The following is a 21618-nucleotide window of genomic DNA, read 5'->3' as shown; positions in this document are numbered from 1 at the left end:
TGATGTCTTTCTCCACCCATGTACTACTGGTCTCTTCTGTCTTCTCTCAGAACATTTGATCCATTTCTCATTAGCTTTTTTTCACCTTCCTCTTGACAGACCAAAACCTCTCAATCCTTCAGCCTCTTGATATTGAGCACTTTCTCCTATGTTCACATTGACTCTTCAGCTCTTCCCTGAAATGCAAACCTCCATTTCAGAGGAGCTCAGCTCCATTTTTCCTGCTTGTAGTGGGCTCTGTCCCTGCTCAGAGGCATTTCTGAGCCTGCACTGGTTTGCTGAGCTAAACACCAGAGAAAAAAAGAGGAGGAGACAGCCTGGGACCAGGTGGCCAGACCTGAGCAGCACTTGCCCAAAGAGCAGTTTATTTCTGCTGCCTCTCCAGGGCCAGGCAGGAAGACCATTCGCTAAAGCATAATTTGTTGGGACATTTTTGCCCAGCTGCAGGTCAGCTCGGATCCATCCCTTGAAACAGCAGCTGTATATTTCTCTTTCGGCACTATGGCCAAACAGGCCATCAGATGAGGAGACAAATCCTGACAGGGTCTGTGTACGAGCTGCCTCTTCAGCAGCACTTACCACTGTTTCTCTAGTCTGGTGTCTGAAAGGCTGCTGTAATTACTGACTCAGCAGCAGTAGATCATCATTCAGCTCAAGTAGAACATGATGAAAAAAATCATATAAACATAGGACTGAGCTAAAAATATGACTGTGACCAACTAAGAAGGCTGGTTCTGCTCTTCTGTACACAGCTATGAATCCAGGTTAGTGAGGCAGTGGAGAAAGCAAGACAGGATGGTCAAGAGAAGAGGGCTCTCTGTCTTTTGACTTCAAGGGGTAGTTTCCGTTTCTCTGGAGGAGAAAAGAAGCCAGGGACAAAACAAAAAAAACCCCACAAACATAAAAAAAACCCCACACAACCAACCAAAACACACACACACAAAAGAAACCAAAACAACATACAGAGATAACAGCCTGGGACCCAACTGCTGGTCATAAGGGCAAATGTTACAGCAGGGCTGACACCACAGGCTGAGCTCTCCTTTGCTCTACAGCAGGATGCCCACACACAGCACAGCTCTCCAGCGCGTCCCACTAGCTCTCAGCTGAGCAGGCAAAGCCCATGAGCAGTCACATTTGGGTTCCTGTAGAGGATTCAAGATTTGGGGTTTGACCTATTAATCTTGTTCAAGAGAGATGACTCTTCCAGCTGGGGCTGGAGGGGACAGTGTGTCATCGCCCCCCAGGAAGTTTTGGCAGAAGCAGTTGTGCCCTTTGGGAAGGTGCAGACAGGAATTGGCTCCAGCAGAAACAGGGGCTGCTGAGGTGGTCCCTACCTTCTCCCTGACTGTCCATAGAATCATTTTGGTTGGAAGAGACCCTTAAGATCATCAAGTCCAACCACAACCTAAATCTCTAGCACTAAACCATGTCCCTAAGAGCCTTGTCTAGGCATCTTTTGAAGACTTCCAGGGATGATGATTCAAACACTTTCCTGGGCAGCCTATTCCAATGCCTGACAACCCTTTCTGTGAAGAGATGTTTCCTATATCCAATCTGAACCTCCTCTGGCACAACTTGAGGCCATTTCCTCTCATCCCATCACTTGCTACCTGGGAGAAGAGACCAACGCCCTCCATGCTACAACCTCCTCTCAGGTAGTCGTGGAGAGCAACAAGGTCTCCCCTCAGCCTTCTTTTCTCCATGGAAATCATGTCCTCCCCGTCTTGCTGAGGTGTCCCACTACATTCCTGGTACTACAGATACAAGGTTACAGTCAGTCTAACAAGCAAGTTATTTTCACCTTGGTTCAGCCTTATCTGCTTTTTTTTCTTCCCATTTCTGCTATTTGAAAAGAGTTTTCTAGGAGAAAATGAGTAAGGCATAAACATTTAGTTTAATGTTTCCCCACTAAATTCGAATTCCAAGGCTATTACCTATTTCAGTACAAGCAGCTGCTAACAAGGTTTTATGTCACCCCTCAATTTAGTTCGTTCACAAATTCCACATTTACCTGCAATGTGAAGTGGGCTGACCTCAGAATGTTGCACCCCCACCTCACAGCCCTTCCCTGTGGCCAGGGCAGCTTTCACCCCTTCCTCTCAGGGGGTGCAGCCTCTGCCCCACTCCCTTCCCAGTCACCTTTGGGCATCAGCCACCCCTGGATTTTGTGGTTATGTTATTTTCCTCTCTCCCTCAAGTACAGCATTGAAGTGGGCATCCTGTGCTGCAGGTGAGATGGGTTTTTCCAGGCAGGTGGTGGGGAGGTCCCAAAGGCAGCTCTTGGCACCACAGGGAGGCTGGTACCACATACGGTAGGAAAGTCAGGCAGCTGCAAAGCCCATGCTTTTACAACACTGGATTTATTGTGCTTTTATTGGGCATTTACTGAAATAAGTGAAGAGGTGTAAAGTTCACAGTAAAAGAATAAATGCCTTTCATAGCAAATTTCACTATTCTTATTATTGTCTGATGGCACCAGATTTGTATAAATTCCTAAACAAATAGATCGTATCACTGATTTTAACCTTGGCCAATCTTTAAAGCAAGGTGCATACTACTTTTATACCAAATCACAATGTGACAAAAGAGATGGAGCTCTCTAGTCTCCTGACATTTTCTGTAGAAAGTCACTTATAAAAATGCAGGTTAAGAGCTAATAAGACAGAGTGAAAGTGCACAAACCAAAGCAATGCATAGAAGCCAACTGAAATGACCCCACAGATATAAGATGAAGATATGGTTAAATGCAAATACAGTCCTTCTAAAGTGCTGCTTGAGTAGAAGAAAGATTATCCAGGAAAAAACCCATGCAACTGACTACACAACAACAATATAAGCTTAAGGTAAGGCCAGTGGCCAGTTCCTGTTCTCCTTTTTCATATGAATAATCCCTTTGACTCCATTAAGATGAATCTGAAGGGTAAGATGGGCAATATTTAACTGCAATCACTGCTCTGTGCAGCAACAGCCAGTTCTGTATGTGCTGAACTGAAACCAGAGCAGTCACGCGGCATCGCTTCCCTATTTCATTCCTGGAGACCCAGCAGCGAGGAGCAGGTCTGGCACCAGCACGGCATCAGCAGTTGTTAGAGCAAGTGACAGGCTTTCACCCCTTGCTCTAACACACATTTTCTGTGTGACTTCAGTTTGCTCGGCTAAAAGCAGAAATAGCAACACTTCCTGACTATGCAGCAGCACTTTGGGTTTCAGCTGCCTGTCCCCGGGGAGCTGCTGATGACCCCAGGAAGGGGACTCTGCGGTGGTCTGCCACACCAGCCATAATGCTCCAGCACACCCACCGCAGAGTAAAAGAGAAAGTGGCTTTTGCCGAGCACTGGAAGTGAGTGGTCACAGCTCTTTTCCAGTCTCCCTGTATTTGCAGCACATACATTGCTCTGTACTCACCTGGAGCAAATCCAGGTGAGAAAACCAGCAGAGGCATCTCCCTTGGAAAAAATATCTCTGTGTTTAAACCCTTGCCCTCGTTCCTCCTCCTCCCAGCCACCAAGCTCAGATGATGCCAATTGCCAGCTGCATTTCATGGTTGTGGCCACCGTCTACCATGGTAGGAAGGCAGCAGACAAGCACAGGCTTTGGCATTTTGGTGACCGCCGGGCACATGGAGCATCTGCTTTGTGCCAGGAGCCAGTTGGTGAGTGCTGCAGGAGTGGGCTCAGAGGGCACCTGACCACCATCAGGGAGCCACACAAGTAGGTGAGGGGGCCCCTAAACACACCCCTTGGTGCTGGGAGAGGGTCCTTCCACTGACCTCCTTGGGACTATGGCTTTGAGGACATCTCCCACCCTTGGTTTGCAAGCCCAGTCTCAGGTTGGGGCCAGGACTCAGCTATTTCACACACCCACCAGCCAGTTTTCCAGACCTTTCTGCACCTCAGTGGCAACACCTGCTCTTTGAGGTTTATTTGGGAACATTTATGAAGGAGCAGTTGCTTCCCCAAGGATGCTGGATGTGTGTCCACCTGGACCAGGCAACCCGGGAGAGTCAACCCCATGGTTTCACAGGAAGGAGAAGGAGGCAAACATCATAAGTTGTCTCAGGCAAAGCATACAGAACTGCACTGTATAATTTAAAGAAAACATTTAAATTTTCATGAGAAACTTGAAAACAAAATCTGGAAATTAAAAACTACTGTTTGTACAACTGCCTTCAATTGATCAAATTATAAAAAACAGTCATGCGTGAGGGCTGTGGGGAAACCAAACACACCGAACACGCCATCCATCTCCATTCCCCAAACATAATTATAACAATATGGGAGATATGAACAGACAGTGCAGCACTACACATTGGTAATAAAAAGCTGGAAATATTTGTGGGTATGAAGGGAAGTCGTTGAGCAGAGGAAATGCAACCATCTTCTTGGGGAGCTGAAAAATGCTCAAGTAATAAAAGCTTTAAAAAAAACCCATTGAAAACACAGGAATATGAATTATTTTCTTTAAGAAAAAAAGCAACCATTATAGTATGTATGAAAGAATACTGCAGGGTTTGCAACCACCCAATTTTCCTATTGCACATGGTAGCCAAATTGTTTTATAATTAAAAGCTGCTATAACACAGACCACAAAACCAATCCTGCACTGTCAGTGACAACATTATTGATAGAAAAGGGTCCTATTAAGTTTATTTAGGCCCTGTTATTGTCATTACTGGCCTCAAGTAGCAAGATTCATTCTTTAAATGCCAGAGCGCCATTAAAGAGAGGGTGGATTTTATATATATACATGGGTTTTAACAGCAAATGGTCAGAATTTAGTAGTTAAATTTCTTCTCTGTGATGAGGATTTATTTTTGCCTTCTACTGACAAGGGAGAAACCTTATTAATGAGGCCTCAGTGGTCATTACACTGCTGCTGCACTGTAAGAGATGTACACATTTTTTTCCCAAGGAGGGTTTAACTGCTTTGTAGATCCATAAAGATATTTCACAGAGAAAGCTTTATTCAATTGGAGCTCTTAAACCTCCTTTGTGAAATGTTGTGGTATTTTGTGAGATATGTGGCCTTTGCTATGCACGTGATGCTGGTAGGTTTCTCAGCATGCAAATTCAAGAGCTTTATTTTCCAGATTTTTTTTTTTTCCAATCAATTAAGCTCATTGGTAAGACAGCATGCCTTTCAGAAAGGAAGGAAAAGAAAAATAACAGCTAACTCGCTCTGCCTCTTGCAGAAGTAGCTGGATTTGCTGCTGTTTTCTTTGCAGAGCAGCTCAGATGCTGGTTTCAGCAGCTCGGATGCTGGTTTCAGCAGCTTGCAGGTTCACAGCCCTGGAATGTTTTTGGTGGGTTTTTCCTCCTTCGTTAGAAACATTCTTGTGATGCGGGGGATTCCTATCAAAACTATCATCACCCTCCCAACGAGTCGTTCCCCTGCTTTTGAATACAGACAGCTGCTGAGCTACAGAAAACATCTCTCTGTGTCTACAGAATTCTTCATGGAGGATTTTTTCCTTAATGTTGCATTTTGATGTGCTTGTACACCCAGCCCCTATGGAGGAGTGAACAAAAGGCCTTTTAAAAACAATCTTTCAGAATGCTCCAATTGTGCCCTTAATTGCATCAAAGTACACGTGGGCTCTGCTCTATGCGGACATAGTTTTAGCTGTAGGTTGATTTTAAGCAAGTCAAACATTTTATACCAAAGCAATGCGTAAAAGTAGGCACAAGAAAAAAGCTTTAATTTAGTTACTTTGCTCCTGTAAGTAATAATGCATAGCAAGCAATAATCAGATGCAAGAAGTTTAGAGCAGATGTTCCCTTTACTTTGATTCTTGAGGCAGTGCAGTAGCAATTTCTTCCTTTGTATCAGACATAAATGATTCAGTGTTAATAAAATAAAGTTTAAGGCATGGAGTTCTTCCTGTGAATAGCTGAAGAATAAAATACACTATGAAACACTGAGCTGAACAATGGCTTCCAAGTATTCTCTCTCCCCACACCAAAAGCATTTTGAAAGAGATCTGAGTTTTATCTTTGGACTTACAGTAGTGGATTTAAAGCACTATTTCTACTAGGTACTATTCATTCTTTTCACTGAGGAAAAATTTAGTTGTTTTCCTAAGAGATGGGGAATTACAGACCACCAGCCTCAGAGTCTCTTGTCCTCCAAGTGCTCAGGAACGGGCTTGTTCCAGCCCTGGGGCAACAACACCAACACCAGCCAAATAAGACCGGCAGGGAAAAGAGGAAAGAGTTCTGGCAGGTCCTGCTGCTGGCCAAGAGGAGCCAGGCTCAGCTCTATAACACCTGATGATATCCCAGCTGTAATGGTGACAACATCCAGTGCAAGATGGGATGATGCTGTGGGCAGGTTGGGGCAAAAACGGTAGCACTTGAAGGAGATGACTGCAAAAAATGTGCTTCCCCCACCACCAACAGCAGCATCAGCAGCTTCAAGTACACCTTGAAAGTCACATCCCAGGCTGCCCCCATGTTGCAGCACTGGGGCATCTGTTCAGCCCTTAACACAAGGAGAGTCTAGAAAGGCTCTGCCATAGAAAACTCCCAGCCACAGAAAACACCCAGATAGTAGCCGGGGGGACAAATGGTGGCCCAGAGAGGGGCTTTGGAATGCACAGGTGCAGAGGCCCAAGAAGCTGGACAAATGCAGCCTCTTTGCGCTCATGAGCCAAGAACTTCCCACATTCGCCCTCACTCCCATCCCCTCATCTGCACCAGAGCTGATATTTTTCTCCCAATACACCACAGCATTATGCAGGAGAAGAACTTATTCCAGTCTCAGCTACTGCCCAGGGACCAGCTCGGGGCTGAAAGAGATGCAAGTTCCCCAAAACTCACTTTCCAAAATATGAACTGCAAAGGAAAAAGCCTTTGCCGGAATAGCTGGTCCCTCCTGCTCTCTTCTCAGCAGCTGCCCCTCTACCCACCCAGCTCTCTCAGTGTCTCTTCCAGCTCAGCACAGCACCACAGGGACTGGGAGAAGCAGGAAGTGAGAACAAGCAAAAATGAAGTAATGGGACTAATGCACGAGATGGCCAAATGCAGGGATATAATTCCCTTCTTCTAGTGCTGGAGTTAGGTAAACCGAGCTTGCTTTTTGGTAATTGCTCCTTAGGGAAAGTCTTAGGAATTACATCCAGAAAACAAAAACCGAAATCTAATACAGAGGTGGATGGACCACACAGTTAAAGACACCACTCCTCATCCCATGATTAATGCAATAGTGTGCAACATGAGGTAGGTGCTTTACATCAGACATTAATTTTGTCTGGCCCATATCCAGTGAGCCTCAGCATCCAGCACTGCTGTACACATTGTGGACAAGATACGCTTGCAACACAGAGACCTCTTCAGGCTTCCTAATGTTTTTCAGGAGTTTGTCCACAAGCTTGCTTTGATCATTTTACCCACATCAGAGAGCAACATGACTTCATGCAAAGCTCCACAGAAGGCACAGAGCTACAGTGGTTATGGATGCTAGCAGCTGCAACACCTATATCTGCACATGAATATGCTGTGTGCCACCAAAAGAACATGTGCCTTTATCTGTAATCACAGTAAGTATGGTAGTGTCAATTCATCTCTACCAAGTTGTGTATCATATGGCCACAGAGATGAAAGACATGCAGTGATGAGACCCAAGACCAACATGGTTCCGCTGTACCAGAATGGAGCAGGCTGCAGCAGGTTGGCTTGTAGCTGCTCCTCTTCTGCCCTCTAACAGCCGATTGTCTAGATTATTCAGTAAACTAAAGGTGCATCGTAGTCATCTTTTGAGCCAGGCATACAAGGCCCAATGTTATGATACTCCAGATGCCCACCTTCTTCCTGTTCCCTCAATGCATTTAACCCCACCTCACCACAGCAGAGTGCAGAAACTGGGATTTCACCTCTCTTTCAGCATTTGTAAAGCACAGGACTAGTTTCCTTCTACCCCCTCCCGCCCCTCAGCAGCAGGTCAGCAGAGCACGGCAGATGCAGGGCTGCAGGACTGCTGTGCACCAGGCACCCACAGGGCCAGTGGCAGCAGGGAGGGTGGTCCCAAAAATGCCCCTGGCCATGGCCACACCAGCAAGGCTGTGCTCTGCGCTTCCTCCCCCATGAAGGTGCCTGTTCTTCCATAGCTTGAGGCTTTTGTTCAATGTGAGGGACCCTGTTGGTAGGAAGTCCAAGCAGTCGTCCCCTTCGCCCTTCCTTTCTGCTGGAGGAAGGGAACTCCAGGCGCGCACACACCGGCTGCTGACCCGCTGGGGTGGCTGAGACCAGGCGGTGCCTCCAGTACCGGAGTGGGGTGATTGCCAGGGCACACTGAGCCTGAGTGCTGCCCACCGCCTGGCTGCACACGCTGCCCTCATGGAACAGAGAGCACGGGGGTTACCAACCGGCAGCTTCTTAGCTGCCTGGCTCACTCCTGTGCTTCTAAAATTTAAGTATTTGTTTATTTGTGGAATAAATACCCAAACTGGCATCAACAGAAGGGACAGTCAGCCCGCTCCCAGCTTTGCGAGAAACACTTTCCTGCCCAAGTCTGCAAGTTGTGCCCCTCACCTCAGGCAGACCCCCACCCACCTCACCAGAAGCCACAGTGGGGGGCACCCAGTGCCCCAGAGGTGCTGGATGACCCATTCCTCACTCTGGACACGCTGTCTTAAGGAGCTGAGAGCTCTCAACCAGCAGCCCCACAGACCTACCCAGGCTGTGTTCCCCAGGCAAGAACAAGCACAGCTACGATGTGCCCCACCACACACGCTCCCTGCCCTCCCCTCCCACACCGGAAAGATTATGGGGCCGGTGCAAGGAACTTCTTGTCCTGCCAGGGCATGAACCTTCCTCTCCCGGTCTCCAGGAGGCACAAAGCAGCTCCGAGCGGTTGCAAGGAGACAGGCTTTGTACAGAGTTCCTGCAAACATTGCTGCTTTTATTTAAAGCAGAAAACACAGGATGTTACAGATGAGTGGAAAAATGTGAACTGCCCCACTGCCTGCAGTGCCCCTCAGACTGGAGAATGCTTTTCTGGAAGTCAGAGGGTCTCCAGACAGGATTAGGAAAGCACATAGTGTCTACTTTAGCTTTTTATTTTTGCCCTGCTTGGCTGCAGCTACACCTCCCTGCACCCCCCACACAAACACTCACCCCAGCCAGGGTGCCATACTTTCCCTCCCCCCTTGCAGCTTCCCATAGCCCTTTTGTATTTCACTCCCGGAGGACTTTTTCAAACTCCTTTTGTCAGCTCCATCTCTTTGAAACACTGGAAAGCTACCAGCAAGGGCCAGCAGCAGCGTGTCCCATTGCCCCATCCTCTGCCCCTCCACAGGAGCCCACGGGCAGCCCTGTCCCAGGCAGGAGCTGCAGCCACCTCTGCCCCTGCTTGGCTTTGCACAGACAAGTTGTACTGTTCAGTGGCTCAGCAGCGCACACAGCAACTGCTTCATAGCACCCATAGCATTCACAAAATGCCAGAGCTCCCAAAAGTCAAGATACCTGTTACAGAGTTTCCTTACGCAGCTTTGGAATGGGATTATTAAAAAGATCTCATTTGACTCCTGTGTTGACGATTATACATGACAATAAGGCCACAGTTAGACATTTTTTTTTCTTAATGTTAGCATATACTTTTTACTCTCAAGCTAAACAAGTACCAGCCAAACTATCAAACATGTTTATAAAAAAATCCTGGAGATATCTTATTTAGTCTCAGAAGAAAAGCACTTATGGCTTATTTAACCAGGGTCCTTTACTGATGCAATTTACCTTGGCGTGGCTAGAGAGCCAGAAAAGAGCAGCAGACCTCAGAACAAGGCACGAACCACATCAGTTCTGGAAAGCCAAGTTCCCTTTAATGGTGCAACGCTTAATTTATACCCCTTGAAACACCTAGCCCAGAGTCCCTTTTAGGTGCATACAATTAGAACTCGTTGATTGGCTTGCCCCTCGTGTCAGTGACCACAATTACATGATCTGGTGAAAAGAGAGGCAGTTATTATTTTTTAACCACAATTTCATTTTTTGAGCATAGTCAAATAGCTAAGCAGCGTATTGAATGACATAGTATTACTCACATGCTTAAGCACCTGGGTCCTTGATCTTGTGCTTTCTAAAGCGCTCTGAGCTGTGCTGTAATTGCCTATAAATATGCTGCTGATCATGCTTAAAGGGACACTGTCAAGGTTGACAGGCCCACAGTTTGACTTAGTAAAATGACATCTTAAAATAGTTTTATTCTCAGTGTTCCCAAATTACCAGCCTGTGGGTTTTATCATGCTTCTTTTTATCACTCTAGTTCCTAGGATTAATAAGGTTATGGGAGAATGTTCACTTTTAAAGCAATGGCCCAGTCACAGAAGTAGTATGGCAGAGGCTAATGTTCCCATCCCAAACACAAGTAAAAGCACTTTGCTGTAAAATGTATTTTTCCTGATGTGAAACGGCATGACCTCTATTGCCCTTATGGTTTGCAATAAGGTCACTCCTTGTTGAAGCAATGTCTCATGAAAGAAATTGTCAAGAAAGAGCACAGCGCTGAGGGGATCAGGTCTGGGCAAGTCTGAAGCTGCACGAAGTACCCGTTTTCCACAGTGTCGCTTTGTCACTTATCAGTCTTGTCCTAGTTGAGCTAAGGGGGGGGCGGGGGGGCACAGGGAATGCAAAAAGAGTGAGTCAGGGAATAGAGTTACAAAGCTGGTGAGGCTGGTGAGGAACCTGCAACTTTATCCCATCCTCAGCAGCTCTGCTGGGATGCAGGGGGGTGATACGATGGGGAAATCCCAGGGACGAGAGCCCTTTCCCAGTCTGTCCCTTCTGCAAGCAGCTCCATGGCTGGAGCCCAGCAGCGGGGAACTGAAGCCAGCTATTGAGGAGTTCTTTGAACTCAGGCAAAGAGCAGTACTGGGCTTTCTTCTAAGGACAGAATACAAATAGCTAAGGAGTGAAAGGTGGCCTGGGATTATTTCTTTTATGAAGGGCTTGGTTTGTTTCTGAGCTGAATAACTCAGCTCCCTCTGAGCGGCAGTGCTCCAGCACACTTTGTACTCACAGGAAACCTGCAATGCTGCAGTAACCAAACCCACTGGTGCCACTAAAAGTATGGTTTCTTGGTGCCAGGGACAATACAGGACAGGGGGCTGCTGAAGGGAAACAGAGGGAGAAACCATAAGCAAAGGCTGAGCTGATAGTGCCAGTCTGGCTATGTAGAAAGGCATTTTTGGAAGAGGACATGTGGCCTTACCCCCCGTGAGGTATCCTGCTAGACTCTGTGCTGCAAGTCTTGAAGACAAAGTCTTGAGTTTCCCAAGACATGGGCATACAGCCAGGCCTCACCTTCCTTTCTGACCAGGAGGTGAAAGATTTACAGACACCGCAGATATGAGGCAGCGTGTTGGATGTGCTCATCCATCACAGGGGTGTGTTAGTCACAGGACAGACACTGCCTAAACTCTGGGGCCTTGAGGAAAGTCCTGGCAATGTGTAAATGAAAACGCAGAAAGAACCAAAAACAAAATAGAAAAGAAAGGTCTCCAGAGCCTGGAAAAGGCACACCTGCAGCAGCCATGCCTAAATTGGGGACTGGTGGCATCACTTGATGCTGCAGTTCCTCAAAGTGGCAGGAAGAGGAAAAATATTCCTCAACTTTTTTCAACAGCAGGAAAGAGAAGAAAGTAAAAGAAAAGTAAATCCTCAGACAGAAGATCCCACAGAACAGAAAAAGGCAAGTCTCAGTTTAATGACAGATCCAGCTCAGAGTTGCAGCGGGTGGGAAGGTGCTCCCCGCACTTCCAGTGCGCGCCAAGGGAGCAGGGCCATGCAGAGGCTGTGTCTCTCACACAGGCAAGCCTTGCAGGCTGTGAATATGGATGTGGATACGCACTTGGAAAAATTCTTACGCATCTAACACCAAAGAGTGCATTTCGAGCTCTAACAGCTACAGAGAAACAATAAAAGTGCAAATTGCATATATTTTAAGAGCTTCCAGAAACCAGAATAAAAGCAAAATGAGCCTAAAGTCTATACTTTTAAAAATCTCATGCTTTTTAGACAAAGCTTGTATCTCCTTATTTGTTTTGAGCTGACTCGATATTTTAGATGGTTGCCTTTGAGAATTGTAGAACTTGTTCTATTTTTTGTAGGTTTATTCCATAGAAATGCTTAAAAAGCAATAAAGTCAATCTCAGTAGCCTTGCTTAAATCCATTACTAGATCAGTTCTGTGTTGTGGATATGCATGGAGAAACTAACTGAGTAGGAAATTGTAAGGGATTCTTGTAACAATAATTACATTGTTTTTACACATATATACATACTGTAATCATAACAGAAAAGCAATAGCAACCTTGCAGTTACAAAAAAATACCCTGTACCCCTTAAAATTATATGTGTTATATTTTGTGTTTATCCAGATTAACAGTGTCATTAGGGACTGATACATTATGTATGCTACATCTTCCATTTGATTTATTGAACTTTTGTCTGGGCTTCTTTTCTTCAAAACTCTGGTTATGCCTGATTTTTGCCAAGAGAAACTCAAGTGCCATGAAAAAGTAAACACCTGGAATCTGAGAGCAGGAGTGTGTAAGAAACATGAATTAATTTAATGACAGTGCTTTATAGTGGACCATATAAATGTTCCTCCTGTAATTGGTATATACATTGAACAGTTTTATTGTATGTCAGTGCACATTATTCGGCACAGCTGCTAGAGAGGCATTGCTGAACTGGTGTTTCTCTTCCATGACAAACACCTATTAAGCAGTCAGCATAAACTCTTCTTGTTACAGCCTCTGACATCACCCTCAGGGCAAGCAGACACAGAACAGCAATTGCTGAATTGCGTATGAAAATTATAGTTTTATTGTCTATACAAGTGAAGGTTTAACTCCAATTCCTGCTCGAGTCAGCGCTGTTATAAAGGAGTGATTCTTTCAGGGAACAAATAAGCACAGTACACCATTGTAATCAGAGGAACAGGCACTATTTATGTATTGGAAAGCCTTGTTCACAATAGTGCTAACACTCTAATGCCACAGAAGCCACTATTTTAGCAGCTGTAGAGAAAAAAAGCATGACTAACAAGATACCATACAGAGTCAGATACAGTTTTTTTAGACCACAAATGGAATCATCCCATTTGGTACAACTCAGTTTAGCATGCACGACTTGTAAGTAGGGATCATGTATTTGATGTTTATATAAGCAGCTTCTCCACCGTGTCGTTCAAAGGTTTCCAGTGTCTCTCTAATCAGATCTCCAACATTTTCACGCTTCTGCTGGCTGTAGTCTATTCCATCGCCTGAATTAACTGGTCAAGAAAACAAAACCAAAAAAAGAATTATATTAAATTTACTGTTATGCTTTGAAATAATGACATAGGAAATTGCAATCGCTGCTCAGTCACTGTGCCTCTGTTAGAAACTTTGCTCTGTGACACAAAACAGCTGAATTTGAAAACAGGATGGTTTCCATATCTTTTGAAGGCTCTGCTCAGGGTCTGACTTCATATGGCTTCAAAATTTGTTTATGTATGCATTACTTCACTATCTAAGCTAAAATCCTAATAAAAATAAAGAAAACACATTATTTTATTAGATAAAGGTGGACTCTCTCTTACACAGTTAATCTCTTAAGACGATTACTTCTTTATTTCTAACATTGCTTATTTAGGACAAAATTCTGCCAGATGAGTAAATGCTTATCTACAAAATGTGACTTAAGCTAGACTTGCTATGGTTTGAGATCTTAAATAGGCATTGTTTTGTGATTGTTCCATGTTACACATAATATTCACACACTTATGTTGTTTCTGATGGAGGGGATGCCATGTGGCCTATAAGAGATATTTGGAGTATAACATAGCACTCATTCCATTTCTGCTCCCTAAAAGATGTGTAAAATTAGGTCAATGTCAAAATGACAAATTATTGTAGCCCCTGGATGCAGTAACATTTACTGCTGTTTTCTCTAACACAGACTAGCAAGGATGACACACATTCACATGCAGCTTAATTCTTTAAAAAAGTCATTGTTAACAATTGTGACAACAAAAAATACAAGAATAAAAAATAACTCTACCTGCAACGATGCTGAGAGATTTAAAGGGGAAAAATACATTTAATATTGCTTTAAAATATTTTCTGAAAACTATCTTAGCATGGGTATATTCCAAGACATATATCAAAGAATGATTTGGTAGGAACATAAGGTGCTCGGATCAGGTGCAGCACAGTGGCCAGGTGGAGCAGCTGTCACACTGCTGTCCACACGCAATCAGTCAGTGGTCTCACTCTGGGCAGCAGTGGCAATGTGCCCATGTCATACATTTATCATCTCAAATAACGCTGCTTGCTTAGTGACATGCTCAGCCAGTCGGCAAAGGACACACTTGTCAAGACAACACAACCAGCTTCCCGGTCAGTGCCTGACTTGCACATTAGAAACACAGCACACGCAAGGGCGAGGTTCAATTTTGCTCCTACTGCTGCCTCCGCATCCGTGGGCTGATGGGTGCAGATGTACAACTGCACCCATTCTCACATCCTCACCTGGACTGAAGCCCAAGGATCTGGATCTAAAGTTTGAGACTTTGTTACCAGTAAAAACTGAATAATCATGCTCATGAAGAAAGATCTGACGAACATGGGTGAAGATCATCCTTCTGCTGAATTTTCCTGTAAAATATCTGATTACCCTCCAACTTAATTATATGTATATCAGTTTTTCAAACGTGATACACACATTTGTGTTACTTTGCTTTTTGTAAAATATTTACACAAATGCAGATGTGACATGCAAGGACTGGGCTTCTGAAGGGAAAGGCAGTAGTTTTTTTGTAATGATTACTCCTAAGCACATGAATGCTTCCCTATCTGTTAACTGACATGTTAACTATTCAGGTTCATGTTTGCTGACATGAGAACCTAGGGTTGTGACATCAAAATTTACTACAACAAATTTACTGTAATGTTAGAAATAATAGATTGTAACAGTTCACAAAACCACCAAGAGCTATTAAGTAACGGTTTGGCTTATACAAAATACTAACACAGTAACAAAAGCACATCACTATTGGGTACAATTTAGACTAAACAAGGTTCTTACAGAAAACAACTGAGATCAACTGTGCCTCATCACCTGTGTTGCGTGTACTCTGCCAGCATTCCCCAGAACACCTGGAGCTATTTCTGATTTCACTGGTTTGAGCAAAGGAAAGTCTGAACCTTGACCTAAGTCTTGGCAAATACGTAAAGGAATTACTAACTTTCCAGCCACTTGTCTATTATCTGTAATTTTAAGCCTACACACATGCTCTGCTAATGAGCTTACACAGCTTTCATAGTTTTTTCAAAGAAGTAGTAAAAAAATCAGCTCTCTGGAAGTAATGGTGATACATTGCTAAGCAAGTTTGGGGGAGGCCAACAAGATTCTGTGATAATGCTGGCAGCAGAGGTATTTTCCAGAATCCCATGTTACAGTCCTTATTAAAAAGTGTGATCTATACAATAAATGATGCCTTAGATGCTTAACTAAGAAGTGCCTCGGAGAATGAAGCAATGATAAAAGCAATAGTCTGCAAGGGAAGACTGAATGTGTGATGTGCAGACCATCATTACAATTTTTTTTCCTTCAGACCATCTGTGCTATATGAAGGGTTGTATCCTCAAGACAGCCATAATTCACATTAATGTCATGATACAAGCTACAACCAACGATAGCAGAAGGGTTATGTCAGCATTGAGGTCACCTAGTAAGTACTAAAATAGCTATCCTATCCAGTTATGGGAATTAACAAATCTTTCAGACAAAAAAGATAATCATTAACCCAACGGGGCGACATCCGCTACACGGATGAGTCAGAATGATCTGCCCAATGCACCTGAGGGTAAATAGCTAGTCATAATAATAATGATGATTAGTTGTAAAAAAATAGCTACTGAAGTATAGTGATCTCAGCATGCCCTTCCCTGGTCTGACTCTATTTCCAAACTAGTTTGCATGAGAAGCCAACTTTGTCAGCCACAAAAATGTTGCATATGTAAAGTGTGAACATGGATCTGATTCAAGCTCTTTATGAAGTTGTCCTTTGTGAGGGAGAACAAATCAACAAGAAAATGCCGGGAAGCACATTTGTCATATCTTTGTCTCAAAGTGAAATGTCTGGCAAATTCAGCACACATCAAGAACTCTTTTCAGAGCAAATGCTATTTCTGTGTTTAGAAGAAATGCACTGAAGGAATACTAACAGATCTAGATGAATACAATCACAAAAAGATCTAATTTTTCCTTTCTGAATCAAAAAGTCAGTTCCCAGTCTCCTAAATGGTGCACCAAGGACTCTATGGTCCGTAAAGTAAAGTGAAGGGCTTTGCACCTGTCCAGACCTGTGCTGGCTGGTGAGCTCACCCAGCACGCCAAGGCCAGGAGCGGCACTCCCTGCCCCGCCAGCAGTCGGGCCCGCTGCTGCAGCGAGGAGACCCGGCTCACAGCCCCAGGGACTGGATGCAGCATTTGGCAGGGAATGGAGGAGGATTTAAATTTTGCTTTAAAACGTGCTTTGTATTTGAGTGTAGACATGCTTCTCTTTGTGATACACGATATTAAGGAAATTCTAGTGGTGTTTGTATTCTATCTCATTTCATGTAAAAATTTCACTTGAGTAATGCTACAAGTATAAAATTGTATTGCATTAAAGAAAGACAAGCAAGTTTCTATCAATCCATTAAGAGCTTGATGTAGCAGTTTCGAAGCCTTGGAGTGGACGGGAAAGGTAAACCAACCCTTAAAACTCAGTCAGATCTATTCTTATCTGTGGACATTTGTAAGCATCTGAGAGTGCCTGAGATATTCTTTCAGTTTATTAGATTTCACTTTAAGGCAGGTTGGACCGCAAAAAGAGGTGTTTTTAATCCCCTGCCTATGTCAAAGTGCCTTTCTGTAAGTGTCTCACGGGTATGAGAGCTTGCACCTGGTGGTGGCCTTTCCCAAGGTTCTGCTTCACAGGAAGTACAAATTAAAACCAGAGTTTTCATACACCATTGTTGGAGGGATGTCATGGATCTTGGGATATTAGAACTTCCCCGAATGTTAAATATCTGAGGAATGCTTAGTGTTGGAGGACACAATAATACTTAAAAGAGATTTCTGAAGAGACTGAAGGAAGCCGCATGTCCCCAACTTAAGCAATGTTTTTAATCAAATTGTAACTCAAAGGCCGTACTTCTATTCTTTATTGATGAACTTTCAAGTGCATATATACACACACATATATTTCAACTTGTTGTCTTGGAACAAGTGGGTCCTAACAGGAATTTTTATACTACTAGTTAACAGAGAGCTCTTGTATCATGGTTTTGGATTTTTTTGCACACAAATCAATAAAACTGCTTGGAAAGATAGGCCTCATTCCTCCTTTTTTGAATCTTGAGAAACACAAATACTGGAAGGTAAAATGACTTGTTCCAAGTCATGGAAGGGATCAGTCAAAAATCATACTTTTTGACATTTTATTGTAGACTATGAAAGTACTATTGATGGTAAAATGTAAGTACAGTAAAAATATTTTTTAAGCTTCTCAGTACATCCTAGTCAAAGCAATAGGTATTTTCAGCAATTACAATGATTACAGTAATCAAACATGCTGACCGCTTAAGTGAATAAGATTTTTACTTCAAAAAAAGGACAGTGATGGTAAAGTGCAGATATATTTCTCAGTACGGAATTGTATTTCTAAAGAAAAGCCTGTCCCAGAACATATACAGTAGAGCAGTAAAAAAACTACCATGAAAATATTTTGTCAGCTCTAGACTGACAAGCATCTATGCCAGGGTTCACATTGCATAAGTTCACTGTTCAGGTACAGTTCAGAGCTTAATTAAGTTTTAAAAGTCCTCTTGTTAGGATTAGTTTAATTGCCATAAAAGATGTTGGCCTCCTGACCAGAGTGGAAAATGAAAGCCCCTGGTGAGTCAGTGCGGCAGGAGGGAGGAGGGCTCCTCTGCACCACTCCTCGCGCCGTGACTCAGAACGGCGCTTTGAATTGTCAGCTCCAGGAAGGATGAGGTAGTTCGGTCACCCTGTTCATTTAATTGAAAGTCTGTGAAAAGTCACAGGGCAAGACTCTGAAACCCTGCTGTCTGCCAAGAAACAGAGGGACAGTGCCAGTTCATTTCACTCAGGTGAAGGAAGAGCCACCAGGAGGTTACAACTTCTGGTTGTTACTAACCCAGACAGAAAACTCTGTGTTCTATTCCTGAAGGCTCAGACCAACGTGAATACCAGTTTGAAATGTTTCTTAGGACACATCTAGGTTATGTGCACAAAGCTTGAGCGTTGGAAAGATGAGCTCATAAAGTAATTTATGTTGGAAGGAACCTCTGGAGCTATCTGGTCCAAATGCCCTGCTCAAAGTCAGCTCCATTTTCAAAGTTAGGTCAGGTTGCTCAGGCTGAAATATCTGCAGTTGCTCAGCACTGAGTAATGCCAGAAAGAGAAATGATGTAGAGATCCCCTTGAGCTGGCAGAGCTTTTCACCAGCCATTTCGAATGTGATGAGGGGAAGTGCTACTCCTTAATTATTAAAAACTATTTGGTGAAGAAGGATTTGCTGAAGTTACAAACTTCATCGGGATAATTATTCTCTCTTTTGATACAAAACAAACCCAAACTTTTGACACAGTAGCAGATTCTAACCTGCTTATATAACATCGCTTTTGGAAGCTTAATCATATACTGAAGAAAGAGGCACAGATTTGGCTAAAAAATTAGCAGGTTTTCAAAAACACCCTGACTTGAAACTATGAAAACATAATTAAAAAAAAAAAAAAAAGTATCTTTCAAAGCCCTTTAAAACATTAAAGGTGAAAGTACTAGTAAAACTTAAGGAGGCCAAATCTTTGAATATGCATAGGTCTGTTTTTTGACACTGTCAACACTCAGAGTTCCCTGTCTGTTGCTATACTTGGCTCTTCCTCCTATTGTTCATCACCAGTGTTGAGTGTCTATCACTTTACAATGCTACAGTACTGCAGAGATGGCAGAAAAATGTTTCAATAGAAGAAGAAAGGCATGTATGCTTGGAATTTAAAAAGAATACTAATACAGAGACATTTCTGCTCATCATAGATCTTAAAAAACCCAATTTTATACTTCTGATATAAATCAGCTAGGCATCATCTATCTAAATTAGATGCTTCCAAGATTTGCTTGATTCTCATTGAAGGCATTTTGCTTCAGCATAAAATATAGATTCTTTCTATAGTTATCTTCCATATGCAGCTAGATTTTAGTTATTTCATAAATTAGTGTTTAGTTTAAAATGTAACTGCTATTACTATAAATACTATTCAGAAAGTCAACAATTCAGTAGAGTGGAGGAAGTGCTCTGATTGGGAAGGAAACATTTGACTGACTTACGATGTTTTGCTAATGATGTAAGCCTACTAGAGAAAGCTGTAACTACTTGTAAATTGCTGCAGTATAAAAAAAAATCGAAACTAACAGACCAAAAAACCCAACTGAAAATGAGCCAACACAGCAGCTGTTATCACAGTTTTCCATTTCCAGGAAATGTTAGCAACATCAGATGTAATCCTTTCTAAGCCCAGATTTTTTATTTTTATTTTATTTTATTTTTTTAAAACAGAAGTGCAAAGATGAAAAAGAAATCACAGCTTTTGTAACAAATTATATTAGCAAACATATTTGACCAATGAGATAAAAAATAAGAGAATATTATTGTGGGTTTTTTTCCTCTGTAAGTACTTGAATTTCTCCAATGAATTTAGACTTTGAAATTTGCCTGTGTTTGTGCTATTGATCAATATCAAACAAAGTAGTATTAATTATCTTAGATAAACAGCATGCTGAACAGGGGAACAGAAACTGGAGGCTGAGATCTCTGTGGCCTTGGTACACTGTTTACTGTTGCAAAATAATACATTGGGTCACAAATCATGCTTAAAGTGCAACAAGAGTTGCACCACTTATGTGAATCTGATGTTCTTCCAGTTGTTTAGTTGTTTTGGATGTATATAAGCAAGTACAAAGTAAATACTGTTCTTTTTTAGCTGGAAATCATGTTTGTGTGTGCAAAATTTGCATAGCTTTGCTGGACTGATCTGAAATACATTTGTTCATCACCTTAATTTCTCGTCCAAATATAGCATAATTAATGCAAAAGGAATCAAAACCATGGAAAAACAAATCATTGTATGTGTGTGGAATAAACAGAATTAATTTTGAAATGTAATTCAAAGTGACAAAGCTGAAAGTACTAAAATACTTTAAAGATTGACGATTTCAGTATGAAACATAATCCTACAACAGCCAATTTTTAACATTGAGTTTATCCACACTTAAACTCAAGATGCTTGACAATCCATGCTCCTTCCCACATTGGAAGATTTTTATTAATGGAACCAAAGTGCTTTTGAGGGAAAGCCTTGGGTTTTTCTCTACAAGCAAAAAGCTCAGTAATTCAATACTTCATGTTAGTAACTGTTGATGTTTTTGTACATCTGTCACATACCAGTGGAATTTGTTGTGTCTAAATTCACTGTTCCAAATCATTACCATGTAAGGACCCTATTGATATAGCTTGCCCATCAAAAATTTCATTGACAACTAATGACTTCAACAACTGCGTTCATAACTTTGTGACAGAAGGGTGAACCCTTTATTGTTATCAGAATGCAACCATATAAAAAATAGGTCAATATATTAAAATTTCCCATCAAAATTGTGTTAGATTGTTCTTAGATATGCCTATAAGTTACAGGATATGCATGAAGTTGCCAGTTTTCTAGTTTTTCTGTTCCCTAATTAAGTGAAATAAGCAAAGACCCAAAGTCAACTGAGGATGTTTTAGCAGTGATTTGAGAAAGGACAAGGAGATGAAAGCTATGAATGACTGTGTGGATTTGCCAAGATTTCTTTCATTGCTATGGGACAAGGACAGAATTTATGCAGCTGAAAGGACAGCTAGCACTGAAATGGGAATGTGCTATTTTATCCCCAAGCCTGATAGAAAGGAACACCCTGATCCCCCGGATGTCTGTACTATAAGGATCAGGATATCATCTTCAGATGTTTCTTTAACTTTTTGTAATATATATTTCTAAAAGTAAATTGAGTGATCTGTTTCTTTCTGAGTTTTTCCACTTGGATCAATGCATATGGTAGGTTAAAAAAAAAAAAATACCTTCCCAAGATGTGAATCTACATCCCTTTTATGAAGAACAGCAAGGACATAAAAATACTTATCAAAAGCTAGTTAACAGCTATTCATTTTGCACTAAGAAAAGCATACATTTGAATTTATAACAGCTTTTCAAGCAAACAGAAAAAAGCCATATTTTTATACAACAAAATCGAATTATAATTTGTAGTCTTCAGATACAAGAATGTAAAATAGACAAAAAAGAAAGGAAATTGTGTCCCCTAGGTGTGGTGTTTCTGCAAGTTCACTGCTTTTGAATTGTGAAAGTTGAAGCCTTTTGAAAGCCATATAGGAACTGCACATACACCGCATGCAGAACTGATTTGTTTTTAAGCTTTGGGAATCTTTCACGAAACTTATTTGTCTTTTTCAACATTTTCCCTGCATTAAGTGTGAAGAAATATAAGTGAGTAAGAACTTAGTGAGTATTTCG

General features: G+C 42.4%; 1 protein-coding gene across 1 annotated transcript in view; it reads right to left on the bottom strand.

Moving 5' to 3' along the window:
• Window positions 1-13113: 13113 nt before the first annotated feature.
• Window positions 13114-21618, bottom strand: part of PACRG (parkin coregulated) — a gene marked incomplete at both ends in the record, with an annotated part of 232804 nt that continues 224299 nt past the window's right edge. The window contains one exon of the mRNA XM_080342188.1: window positions 13114-13274. Coding sequence (XP_080198314.1) covers window positions 13114-13274 — 161 coding nt within the window. The remainder of the gene's footprint in view (window positions 13275-21618) is intronic.

This window comes from Nesoenas mayeri, assembly GCF_963082525.1.
Source record: "Nesoenas mayeri genome assembly, chromosome: 3".
Taxonomy (NCBI): domain Eukaryota; kingdom Metazoa; phylum Chordata; class Aves; order Columbiformes; family Columbidae; genus Nesoenas; species Nesoenas mayeri.
This window is presented reverse-complemented; position numbering and strand designations above follow the sequence as displayed.